At 35.1% G+C, this 13,800-nt stretch overlaps 1 protein-coding gene across 1 annotated transcript; it reads left to right on the top strand.

Annotated features, from left to right (window-relative positions):
* Nucleotides 1–4,325: 4,325 nt before the first annotated feature.
* Nucleotides 4,326–7,929, top strand: LOC113080558 (cysteine-rich protein 2-like). Its single transcript, XM_026252954.1, has 4 exons — nucleotides 4,326–4,486; nucleotides 6,670–6,764; nucleotides 6,917–6,971; nucleotides 7,178–7,929. The coding sequence occupies exons 1-4, from the start codon at nucleotides 4,444–4,446 to the stop codon at nucleotides 7,222–7,224; spliced, it is 240 nt and encodes a 79-aa protein (XP_026108739.1). The 5' UTR covers nucleotides 4,326–4,443; the 3' UTR covers nucleotides 7,225–7,929.
* Nucleotides 7,930–13,800: the final 5,871 nt, after the last annotated feature.

The raw sequence follows: 13,800 nt of genomic DNA, 5'->3' as shown, positions 1-13,800 counted from the left end.
ATGGTGCATGTCTTAAGCCGTCTAGTCGGACATCACCAGTTGGCTGAGACAGATGAGTTTACTGTGATGTCTTCTGGAGTAGAAATAGCGGGATCCTGGTCTAGGCGTCTCATGGAGCGTCTTCCCGTCACATCAGAGATTGAGTGTGTTTGCCAAGTTTCTGGTTCGTCGGGCATAGATTCGCTGTCTGCTTTCAAGCCTCTTGGCCCAATGCATGTCATGCCAAAACCAACTGAGACTTACAAACATTATAACACGTACAGTCGTACATAAATCACACACATGCCAGCTTGTCTCAAGCCTGCAGCTCTGTAACTTAACATGCCACATACTGTTCACATAAACATGCTTTATGGCATGTTATTAATGCTTGTCAGTATTGTGTGCACTGGGTTGTACACAAAGCCCCATTACAGCAAAACTTGTACAAATACTAACCATGAACTGTATGTGGTCGCTAACAAACATGTCTTATGTTCACCATGGCCGCATTCATTTGAATACAAATCCAGTAAAAACTGAAATAGTGTGAAACATTATAAAAATTTAAAATACAGTTTCAAATCCAGTCTTAAGTGTCACATGGTCCTTCCGACAGGAATAAGTTACATTTTTAAATATATTCAAATAGAATGCGGGTCTTTAAAATTGTATTGATATTTTATAACATTACTGTGTTTTTGACCAAACAAAGGCAGTTTTGAAGAGCTTATAAGATACTTCTTTCAACAATATTAAAAAATCGTAATTTTACAAACTTTTGATAGATAATGTAGCCCTCATAATTTGATTATTTTAATGAATCATTCAGAAATGCTTAAACACTCAGGAGTTAGCCGTTTGAATCAGTCTGACAAATTCTGTGTTGCATGAACTCATCGAATCAATTATATAATTAATAATAGAAATTCAGTTGCTTCAATATAACTAGACTGCTCTTACTTGCTCTGCAAGAAAGCAAAAATATATTCTCTATCTGTTTTTATACTCGTGATAGATAAAAGCTATGCAACTAAATTAATAAGTAGGCCTATATAATGTAATAATATAAAATTAAAAATAAATCAAATATTGACTAAAAGATAATTATTCTTTTTTGAATGGAACCCATTGGAACCGCATACTATTTTCATAAAGGTCTAATACAAAAATGAGTTAATATTCAGGATATTTGAATATATAATAAAACCGTTTTCAACATTTTGTAATAATATCTCACTGAAAGAAGCATCTGACTCACTTTATCCCATTTTGGGATTCTTCATTTAATAATTCATGGCTAATCTTTAGCCAAATAATTTACATGTTCTCTTTTCATTGGCAATTCACCAGCATGTATAATGTATGTTTTTTTTAGTCCTGAATAAATTTGCTTTGACATAAGATTAGATTTATGTGTCATGTAGAAAATATACTTTGAATATTTTTCCTTTCAGTATAAAAAGGCCCGTGTTTGTCTGGACAGCTGTATGAGGTGAGTACTTTCTGAATATGTATTCATATGGCACAAATTGTGTATAGCTTGCTTGATTAAGAGGGCGACACAGCTTACCCCACTTTCCCCTACTTTTATTCTATCCCCTCTTCTCCATTTCTCAGCCAGAAAGAAGAGGATTTAGGCTAGTTTTTCAGAGCCAAACCAAAGCAGCATGAAAAAGGACAGAAAGAGAAGCCCTCCCTTCCTCTAACCCTGTTTTGCTCTTCTCTGTGTAGTTTGGCAGTAGACACTAGTGTGTGTGTGTGTGTGTGTGTGTGTGTGTGTGTGTGTGTGTGTGTGTGAACAAGCACTCATGTGGACAGGGCTCTGACTCTGCTGTTTGGTGAAGTTCCAAGTTAGGCTTGATGGGAAATGTTTTTTTTATCCCTCTCTGAATGAAGTTGGTTCAGTATACACAAGACTGTCGAGCAACCATTGGACCAAATTCTGAGAAGAGACTGACGCTCAACACTTACCTGTCCAGCAGAAACACACTAGTATATATAGTAAATATCTTTTTTTTAATTCAAGAATTTGAGTGACCTTCACAAGGAATGGACTGAGGCTGGGGTCTAGGCATACAGACATGTCAAGGAATTTTGGCTACAGTTGTCATATTCCTCTTGTTAATCCACTCCTGAACCACAGACAACGTCAGAGGTGTCTTACCTGGGATAAGGAGAAGAAGAACTGGACTGTAGCCCAGTGGTCCAAAGTCCTCTTTTCAGATGAGAGCAAGTTTTGTATTTCATTTGGAAACCAAGGTCCTAGACTCTGGAGGAAGTGTGGAGAAGCTTATAACCCAAGTTGCTTGAGATCCAGTGTTAAGTTTCCACAGTCTGTGATGATTTGGGCTGCAATGTCATCTGCTGGTGTTGGTCCATTTTGTTTTTTGAGTCACTGCACCCATTTACCAAGAAATTTTGGAGCACTTCATGCTTCCTTCTGCCGACCAGCTTTTGGAAGATGCTGATTTCATTTTCCAGCAGGATTTGGCACCTGCCCACACTGCCAAAAGCACCAAAAGTTGGTTAAATGACCAAAGTGTTGGTTTGCTTGACTGGCCAGAAAATTCACCAGACGTGAAACCCAGAGAGAATCTATGGGCTATTGTCAAGAAAAAAAAAAAAAAAAGACTGCAAAAAAATGCAGATGAGCTGAAGGCCAGTGTCAAAGAAACCTGGGCTCCATCCCACCTCAGCAGTGCCACAAACTGATCACCTCCATGCCACGATGAATTGAGGCAGTAATTAAAGCTAAAGGAGCCATACACCAAGTATTGAGTACATGTACAGTGAATGAACATACTTTTCAGAAGGCCAGCAATTCACTAAAAATATTTTTTAAAATATTGGTCTTATGAAGTATTCTAATTTGTTGAGATTGGTGGGTTTTTGTTTAATGTGAGCCAAAATCATCACAGTTAAAAGAACCAAAGACTTAAACTACTTCAGTCCGTGTGCACTGAATTTATTTAATACATGAGTTTCACAATTTGAGTTAAATTAACAGAAACCAACAAACTTTTCCAGGACATTCTAATTTATCGAGGTAAAAACTTTATTGTCGTAAATATTATTGCAAAAGTTTTTCAAGAAATAAATCTATCTGTGCACCACAACAGATATAGGGTTTAAAGGTCTACAGTCTATTGGACACTTTAAAATTGCGCTCAGTGAGTTTTTTTTCTTTTCTTTTTTTTTCAACACTTGCCAATATGAGTTTATTTAGGATGCAGCATCGTGCAAATCCACACAATTTTTGCTGATGACATTTTAGAAATATAATTAAGCCATGTATATAACAAAAGTGTCCATAAACATGGCAGATTCTATGAGGCATCCTGCTCCATGTGATATAAAACAGCTTTTATTAAACTACTTTGTGGAGTCTTCATCTCATGAAAATTCACATGATTTTAAAAGTATTCAAATGAGGAACAAATAGTGGAAAAAATACAGAGAAGTTTTTTGAATTTATAAATGCTACAAATTTTCAGTCACAGCTAAGCATTTGGCATTTATTGTAGAGGAAAAAAAATCACATGCAGGAATTCCACATTGAATTGTTCAGACATGCAGACCATAACAAAGCTCTTCCTATTTAAATGAAGCCTATGTGTTTTCCCTTCCAGCTCACACACTGTGGAGGAGTTGTGTGTGTATGTGTATAAATCATGCTAAATGGAGGGCAATAGTGCATTGCAACTCGAGCCAGACTCTTATTCATCCTTTATATCTCAACACACACATACAAAAACACGCTCTCAGTCTCGGCTTGAATGATTCTCCTTCTCACGGCTTTCTGTACTCATCCAATCAAGTGCCTTTTGGTGATGTCATCTGTGTGTGTGTGTGTGTGTGCGTGCCAGCAGTTTTGGGTTTCTCCTCAAGTCCAGTTCTCCCACACTGGAGCTTTTTAATCTCTTGGATGGAGAGAAAGAGGATGAAAAAGGGCGAGCGGACAGATCGAGGGGTTGAGAAGCGGCCACCATGACAACCTATGAAATCCGAGCAGCTGACATCTGTGTCCCTCGATCTCAATCTCCCTCTCTGTTGTTTCCTTGACTCGCATCCAGCAAACAACCCACAAGCTTTCATTTCATAACAGACTCCGACAAGTCTGATGACCTCACATGGCCCTCAACATCATCTTTGATTTCAAACTGCAACGACTGACCACAGAAGAAGTGTGAAGTGTCTTTAAAACAGCCAGACCGACTTAAGTCCAACCCCGCTATGACAGACTCATCATAACACAGCACTTCTGACCAACATTTTCCTCCTCTCTGTCATCTGACTGCTCGAATTGAGCATTTTTTCTTTTGAAATCATTTCTTGCTTCCTGTCACTGCACTGCTCTTGCCACATCCTTTGCTGTACTGAAGGGCTGTCACAATTGAGACGCTTACATATTTCCTGCATCTCAACATCTCACGCATCAAAATCTGTTAGAGATCTGTTACAATGGTGAGCTTCTGTCCTGTATGTGGGAAGCCTGTTTATTTTGGTGAGTGACATCTGGGGTTGGAGGGATCCATCATTAAAATGCTTAAAACATATACTGATTAAGATGATAATGAGGTTTTATGTAGTTCTCATCATTGAGAAACATCAGTGTGGAGCGTTGAGTTGCTGCATGTTACGTTTGGATTCTGTTTTGACTTAACAGTGTCCATTAATTTGACTTGCCGTTGCTATATTTGAGTGATTTGGATTATATTGTGTGTTTGCATGTATAGTTATATTGTGATAACTTCTTATGTTAAGTAAAATGAGATGTTGTAAAAAGAGCATAGCAGGGCATGCCAAATGGTAACTTTGAATTAGCTTTAGTTTCTGCTTTTATGCTAGGTCAAACAAACACTTTTTTGTGTAACCAAGTGTGTGTAAGCCTATAACTCAATACCTTTGTGTAGAGTTAATCAGTCTGCTGCTTCCTAACTGCCATCAGCACATCACAACATGAGTCACGCGAGCACAGGAAGTGTCTGCCTGTGGCAGGAAGTGGAATAGGCCAGAGCTAGAGAGGCTTGACTGTTTAAATTGGCAGATAACAATACTGAAACCTATGAACACTTGAAGAAAGATGAGAATTTGGCCTGAAAAACCATGTAGCTGCCAGTCAGCATTCAGCATTGAAACCAAGGGAAAAAAGCTCCCTCTGTATTGAGCTGGACTGCAGGCAGGTCTGGTTCTGCCAGGAAGAGAAAAAGCTAGTTCAGACTCATTTTCATTCTGGTTCAAACTAGAGGTTTCATGTCCATTGGTAACGTTCAGGGTTCAGTAGGAAGGCACATGAAAGGGTAATATCTACATAGAACTGAGAATGGGAATTCAGTCCAAAATGACTGTGGAATCAACAGATTGAGGAATTATTGAGAGTGTAATCTAAATTAAACTTATGTGCCCTCTAGAAGCTTGCGTTCTGCAAGTGAACGTCGCTTGATTGTGCCATCCCAAAGAAGCACAAAGTCACTTTTATGGACTTTTAAATTAAATGTTCCCTTCTGTTGGAATGACCTCTCCAACTCAATCCGAGCAGCTGAGTCCTTAGCCATCTTCAAGAATCGGCTTAAAACACATCTCTTCCATCTTTATTTGAACCTCTAACTTTATCACTCAATATTCTAATTCTATTCTTAAAAAATCTAACTACCTTTCTAATCTTTTTGTATTCTATTTTTTTTCATTTATTATGCAATTATATATATGTGTGTATGTGTAAAGACCTCTAACTAGCTTTCTCTATTCTTTTTTTATTCTATCTGTTTTTCTTTTTATTTATTATATTAATTAAAATCCCATGCTACGTGTACTGTGTCATCCTAACTGAGACTTGTTATAGCACTTATATCATTGCTCTTTTTGTTGTTTTTTGATTGCTTTGGATAAAAGCATCTGCTAAATGAATAAATGTAAATCTCATTTTCCATATTATTGGGAGGTTAAAACTAATAGAATAATTCAGTTATTATTATAATTTTTTTTTACAACAGAATAGTTTTGACTGTGGAAGCCCGTTTCCGCCACTGAATTAAAAATAAAAAAGGTAGTTGTGCCTTTTTATCTCACAATTCTGACTTTCTTTCTCAGAATTGCATGATATAAACTCACAATTCAGAGTTTTTTCTCAGTATTGCATGATATAAACTACTAATTGCGAGTTATAAAATCACAATTTTCAGTGACAGAAATGGGCATCCATATTTGACTCAGTATGCAAAAAAAAAAAAAAAAAAATACCTTACAATATATTATAAAACCTATGAGGCAAATCTACAGTACCACAAATGCTTACAAACTGAGGGACACATAATTTCAGAGGATGAGCAGAAATAATTCAGTTTAAAATTAAAACAAATGATTTTTAACCCAAAAACATTCACCTATGAGCGAAAAAGAGTAAATGAAGTTAAAATGTGATGAGACAGAATATGCATCATTGTGTTCATATATGTGTTATAATATAACAGGAAAAGCTAATAAAAAAAGAAAAATTAAATAAATAAATTAAAATGTATTTATTATTCCATGGTGAAACCAGACTTACATACAAAACTCACATAAACAAACCACCGCACACATCTATGGCATGATTTTAAGCAGCTCTTTTGACTCTTACCAAACTAACCCCAGCTTCAGCAAACACACCTGGCTGATTGCTTAACCTTTGACCTTTGATCCATGCAGGTGAGAAGAAGAGGTCATTGGGACGAGATTATCACCCGTTGTGCTTGAAGTGTCACAAGTGTAAAAGACAGCTAACAGCTGGCCAGCATGCAGAGGTATACATATACCTACATATATATATATATATATATATATATATATATATATATATATATATATATATATATATATATATATATATATATACATTTTCATATATGCTATATATGTTGCCTTTTAATGTCACTGTTTTTACATCTCTGTGCAGCACGATGAGAAGCCATACTGCACTAACTGCTACATGAGAGATTTTGGACCCAGAGGTGAAAGCAATTGACTAATGTATTCATGTATATATATATATATATATATATATATATATATATATATATATATATATATATACATTTAAGTATATACATTTTTGTGTGTTTTAAGTATATTCTATTTAGTGTGTGTGTGTGTGTGTGTGTGTGTGTATTTTAAGTATATTAAATTATTTTTCTTTATTTATTTATTTATTGTGCAGGCAGCCAAAAACCTGTTGCTCGGACCTTTAACACGGCTGCTTCATAAGAAAGAAACACCATCTAGATTTACAAACGACAGACCTACAGTATCTGATTTACACCGTCACGCACAGCAAACCACTGTAAAACACTCAGCAAAATGAGTTACTTCATGTTTGAATTCTTTTGCCATGATTTCACAGTTAAGGCACCTTAATATTATACATAATTGTTTTATTGAGTTGTATCTTATTCCTTAGAAAGAGAGATGTGGAAATATCAAACTAAAGCTAATGTTGGTGTAGGAGGCTCTCATGTACAATCATCATGTGTTTTTGGTTAAAAATACAAAGTCAAGACTTTGTATTTCATTAATTAATCAATTAACATGAAACACAATGTAAACAGAATTTTTTGCTCTATTATTGTTTGTTCTTTTCTGGGATTTTGAAGATCAGAGGCTATAAAACAAAAAGTTTTTTTTTTTCAGTAGGCAGTAAATGTATCTACAAAGCAAAAATTACAATAATTAATCATTGTGTCTTTTTAATAAGAAGCAGAAGCCTGTGTCCCAAACCGCGTAAGTGATGGCTTTATCATTTTTGTTAGTTCAGGAAGAATATATATTTGATTTTATTTTATTTTTTGGTCATTACTTTATTGAAAGAAAGTGTCACTCAAAACTGCCAGCTAGCATATTGTCAACTCATTGAATCAGATTAATAATTTCATTTATTTTATCCTCAAATCCAGAAAATTAACTGAAAAAAAGTAATAAATATTATGATTTTTATGGAATGTTTTTTTTTTCAGTTGAAAATTTTATCTGAATAATTGAAGATTTATACCTCAAAATGTAATTGCCTAAAACTGGAATATGAATTATTATTTTCATCTTGTCCACAAAAGTGATACTTCTATCTATCTATCTATCTATCTATCTATCTATCTATCTATCTATCTATCTATCTATCTATCTATCTATCTATCTATCTATCTATCTATCTATTTATCTATCTATCTATCTATCCATCCATCCATCCATCCATCCATCAGCTCTAAAACAATTTTATAATAAATGATTATTATTATTTATTATGTATTTATTTAATATTATTTATATATATATATATATATATATATATATATATATATATATATATATATATATATATATATATATATATATATATATATATATATATATATATATATATATATATATATATATATATATATATATATATATATATATATATATATATATATATATATATATTCTTATACATGGTGTGAATGCATGTAGATGCTTCTGAAGATGACCAGCCAAATAATAATAAAAAATCAGCATGCATTAACAGTAAGTATGATTTAGAGAAACACCCATCATCTATAATTTAACCTCTCATCCATCATCTGTTATTATTGTTATTTATTATGTAGTATTTATATGGTATGTATATATATTCTAATTTTATTATTTTAATTATATTATTAATTTGACATATTATAAATTATTTAACTATATATATATTTATAAACTATTTAAATATATAATATTCTGATAACTATACAGAATGAAATATATTTATATTTATATAATACATTATTATTACCATTTATTATGTATTTGTTTAATATTATTTATTTTGGATTTATTTAATATTCTTATACAAAGTGTGAATGCATAGTAGATGTTTATGAAGATGAGCAGCCAATTAATAAAAAATGAAAAAAATCCCACATGCATTCACACTAAGTATGATTTACAGCAACACCCATCATCTGGAGCCAGAGAGAGAGAGAGAGAGAGAGAGAGAGAGAGAGAAGCCTGGCAAATGGCTGTCTTCACAAGGCCAGGGCAGTCTGCTGGAATGTGTCTGTGTGAGTGTGTGAGCTGGCAGCCTTTCTGTAGCAGAACTACTGCTGGATACCTGCTGTTGATCCTGTCAAACTCTCACATGCACACACACACACACACACACACACACAGCCCTGTTCCTGCAGGCATATGTGCATGTGTGAGCACGGGCACGTTCAAGAGCACACATGTGATTAGCTTCATGCATGAGCAAACATTTGCACTGAGGAAGAACATAAACCAGGTTAAGATCCGGGACTTAGTTTGGTTATCATTGCCACTCCTTTTTTCTTCCAGATTAAGACAGAGAAAAAAAAAATGAAAGAAAGGTGGCATGAAGGAGGTGGAGGGATTAATCCAGGCAGTGAAGTAGGGAGGGTTCGTGCATGTGTGTAAAGAGGGTTCCCTGCTGCAGTGTGCCTTTGAACCCACCCCCACCTTGACAGGTCACATGGTTTGTGTGATGCCAGCTGTCTCATTTGCATGTGTTTTAACTACACCACAAATCCATCAGTTGGGAGGGAAAGCACGAGAGAAAGAGAGAAGGGGGCGGAGATAAGAAAAGGGGCTGCAAACACACTAGAAGAACTGATTGATGAAGAAAGATGCCTTCATTCCTGTGGGCTTCAGAGATGTGGAGGTTGTTAGATGCCCACCACACCCTCTAAGACTCATTTGATATGTGCATGGTAAAGAGGAGCATGATCGCCCATATTTCATGCAATGAGACCAGTCACTGTCAAAATGCATATGGCTTATTTCATATCCACACCAAAACAGTAAAAAAATGATATGCTTTCTCTAAAAAAAAAAAAAAAAAAAAAAAAAAAAAAAAAACCTAAGTTTCAGGTTTGGTTTTCTATATATCATCAGTGCAAGAAACCTGCAAGTTAATCATTGAACACCATTTTCACTGCTGAATTTGCCAACTATGTTACAGACAAAGTGTATGAATTTTAAGAATCCTATTTTTGGATATATCCATGTAATTGTTTAAAGGCATAGTCCAGCCAAAAATGAAAATCTGTCAAAATGTTCATAATTTCTTGATTTTCCTATTTCTTCTGTGTAACGTAAAAGATTTTGAAGAATGTCGACAGTTTTAGTTCCCATTGACTTCCATTATGTGGACAACAAATACAAATTAAGTGTTAGCAACATTCTTTAGAATAACTCATTTTATGCTCCACAGGAAAATAAAAATAGTTCACAAGCAAAAACTCAATTCATTGTCATCATTATACAGTCACACACAGGATCAGGACAACTATGCTACTTTGACAAGTAACACAGTTAACATTTTAACCATTTTGTTTCATAATTTCAGCGGATGGCCTTGGTCAACCACATTCTAAATTCGTGTTTATTTTAGTTTCAAAGATTTTTTTTTTATCATAAAAAGTCTATCAAACATAATTAATATATTCCATGACAATAGGTTATTGTAGATAAAATATTGAAATAAATGGGACGACACCATATTACCACAATATGTTCAAAATATTCTATTTTCTAAAGAAAATAGTTAATATAAACATGCACACACACTTAATGTCATCAGTTATATGATATTTGCCATAAAATTATAGAATGACTCATTTGCATTCTGGTAATGGGGGCCAAGTAATGCATATGCATTCATAATATGCATAAAATTATGTTTTTACTCTTCATTGTGAACACACTGTGCCTCATTGTTCTTGTTGGCTATTAATAGCAATAGCATCGTGCTTAATTATTGTCTTAACCGAGTTGTCTTGAATTCAGAAATGTGTTAATAAGCACCCTGAAGCACTTCATGAGACTCGGTTTGTGCTTCTGTGGTGGAGGTTTCACAGTCACTCACTCATACACTGACAATGTGATGTAGGAGGCTAATGTCATTGTGCTAATCAAAGCCTGGGCTAATAGCTAATGCTATCTAAGAGTAATGAAGCAGTCCATTCATCTTTACAGAGACAGCAGCTCTGCAGACCACACTGCATGAGAGGACGGTGCCCTTCAAACAATGTGTTGTGAGATCATAAAACACAAAGGAATGCGGGTCATTTCAAACATGCAGATGTTTTTGTTTGATATGAAAATCTCATTGAAATGTATGAGATAATGTGATAAAGGGGAGTGAAGGTCTACGTGTGAGTAAGGTAATAACAATAGGCAAAGTGATTTTAAAGGAGGTCTGTGACATTTTTTTATGCTGCAAAGAATATTATTTAAAAATGTTACAAATAATTTGCATCAAATGTTGTCTTTGAAAGCCTTAATTAGGCTTAACTTGTTTTAATTACTATATAGGTATACAGTATTTATTCAATAACTAGCAGAAATTAAGTTAGATATGTTATGGAATTTAATTATTATTATTATTATTATTATTATTATTTTAACTTTCAGTGAACTGCAAAAAAAAGATGCCAAGGCTGGTTTGGATATGAAACAATTAGGGGGAAAAATTCTAAAATGAAAACAAGCAGCAATGTTTTTATAACGCCATAGAGAGAATACACAGTTTTCCTTTTTAAAGTGAAATTAACATATAAATAAATGATTTATAGGTGATTCTGCATGTCAGACTGCGACTGAAGAAACAATGTACCTTCTCATTGTGTGTAGGAGCTGTTTCAGCCATGCTATCGTCGCCTCCTGTTGGAGACCAGTGTTTAGTGCAATCTCCATTAAAACGAGGGTTATGATAAACATATTGAATATACAAAACATAGCATATGATTGACACTGCTGCCATGTGCTGTTCCCGGGACATCAACATGCTGCTCCGAAGGTTCCTGCCACAGCTTGGTCCCAAAGATCCTGTCAGATCACAATTACAGACACCACAGAGGTTGCTTGAAAGGGTCTTTTTTCAGAGCTTCCCAGATCTCAGAGTTTATTGTCAAATGAACCTGCTACGGTTCCACAGCTCCGTGTCATGACAGCTCCCGTTTCAAAGCTTCCCAGAGGTTCCTGACAGGGTCACACCATGTCATTTCCACCCCAAATGTTCCTGTCATGATGGTGATTCCTGTCGTAGACTCTGCCAGAGCTCTCATCTCATTGTCTGAGTGACATTTCTAGCTGGATGAATGACCATCATCTTCAGCTCAACCTTACGAAGACAGAACTCCTGGTGATTCCAGCTAACCCATTGTTTCATCACAACTTCTCTATACAGCTGGGATCATCAACCATTACTCCTTCGAGGACAGCCAGAAACCTAGGAGTTGTGATGGATCATCAGTTAAGCTTCACAGACCACATTGCTACAACGACCCGGTCCTGCAGATTTGCCTTATACAACATTAGGAAGATTAGACCCTCCCTTCTTGTCCAAGCTCTTGTTCTCTCCAGACTGGACTATTGTAATGTTGTCCTGGCGGGCCTTCCTGCATGTTCTGTCAAGCCTCTGCAACTGATCCAGAATGGTGCAGCCATTGTTGTCTTCAATGAGCCAAAAAAAAAGCTCACGTTACTCCTCTCCTCATCAGGTTACACTGGTTACCAGTAGCCGCTCACATCAAATTCAGGGTACTAATGCTTGCCTACAAGACGACCACTGGCACGGCACCGACTTACCTAAACTCACTGGTTAAATCTTATGTGCCCTCCAGAAGTTTGCGCTCTGCAAGTGAACGACGCCTTGTGGTGCCATCCCAAAAAAGTTCAAAATCACTCTCACTGACCTTTTCCTGGACTGTGCCCAGCTGGTGGAATGACCTCCCAATCTCAATTCGTTGAGTCTTTACTCGTTTTCAAGAAACATCTAAAGACTCATCTTTTTCGCCAGCACTTAACCAACTTATACTAGCACTTTTCCTTTTCTTGTCTTTTATATTTATAAAAAAATACATAAAAATAAAAACCTGCTATGCATTCAGTACTAGACTGAGACTTGTCATGGCACTTGTATACTGTTGTTGTTCTCTTGTTGACCTGACTGCTTCTACTGTTCTCATTAGTAAGTCGCTTTGGATAAAAGGGTCTGCTAAATGATTAAATGTAAATGTAAATGTCATCCTGCTTGGTCCCAGAGGTTCCTGCTGAAGCCACTCTGGTCCAAAAGGATTCTGTCGAGCATCAGACGATCTTCTCACGTGCCCTGTGTTTGCTCTCACTGGTGTGATTCCTCCATATTCATTACCTGTGGGCCACATTAAAAAGACTTGTGATAGGAAATAGGAAAACATATGATAATCTGGAAATATTAACAATTTGAACCTATTTTTTCTTAAGTTGGTTAACACTTGTTTTACCAATTATATAAATCACTTTAAATGTGAATTTGAATAATAAACTCAGCAGGTAGTACCAGGTAAATAAGCAAAAACGTAAAAAAGAGGAGTTACACTGTGGTAAAGTAAGGTATTTTTTCACCTCTTCAGTGCTACTTTTTAATGCCACTTTGGGGCAACAAGCGCATCTTTCCATTCTTCATTTTCAGCAATGCGTACGTGTTCACTTTGATGAATAATTTTCTATAATTTATACATTTTATTTCTATTTTACTACATTTAAACATGTACTAATATAAGTAATATTAATATATGCACATAAGATCATAAAAAAACTATTACAAATAACTTACAAAAAGAGTGGCATTATTTAAAATGTTAAATGTTAAACATCTTAATTTCAGAATAACATGATCAGAATACATATACGTCTTCACATTTCATTCAATACGTTACATTTAATTACTTTGTATACAATATTTTTACATAAAGTCATGTTTTTTCTTTAAAAAGCCCACAAAGCCATACAAAGTCTTTGCTTATTACATATACATTC

Source organism: Carassius auratus, chromosome 1 (assembly GCF_003368295.1).
Source record: "Carassius auratus strain Wakin chromosome 1, ASM336829v1, whole genome shotgun sequence".
NCBI lineage: Eukaryota > Metazoa > Chordata > Actinopteri > Cypriniformes > Cyprinidae > Carassius > Carassius auratus.
This window is presented reverse-complemented; position numbering and strand designations above follow the sequence as displayed.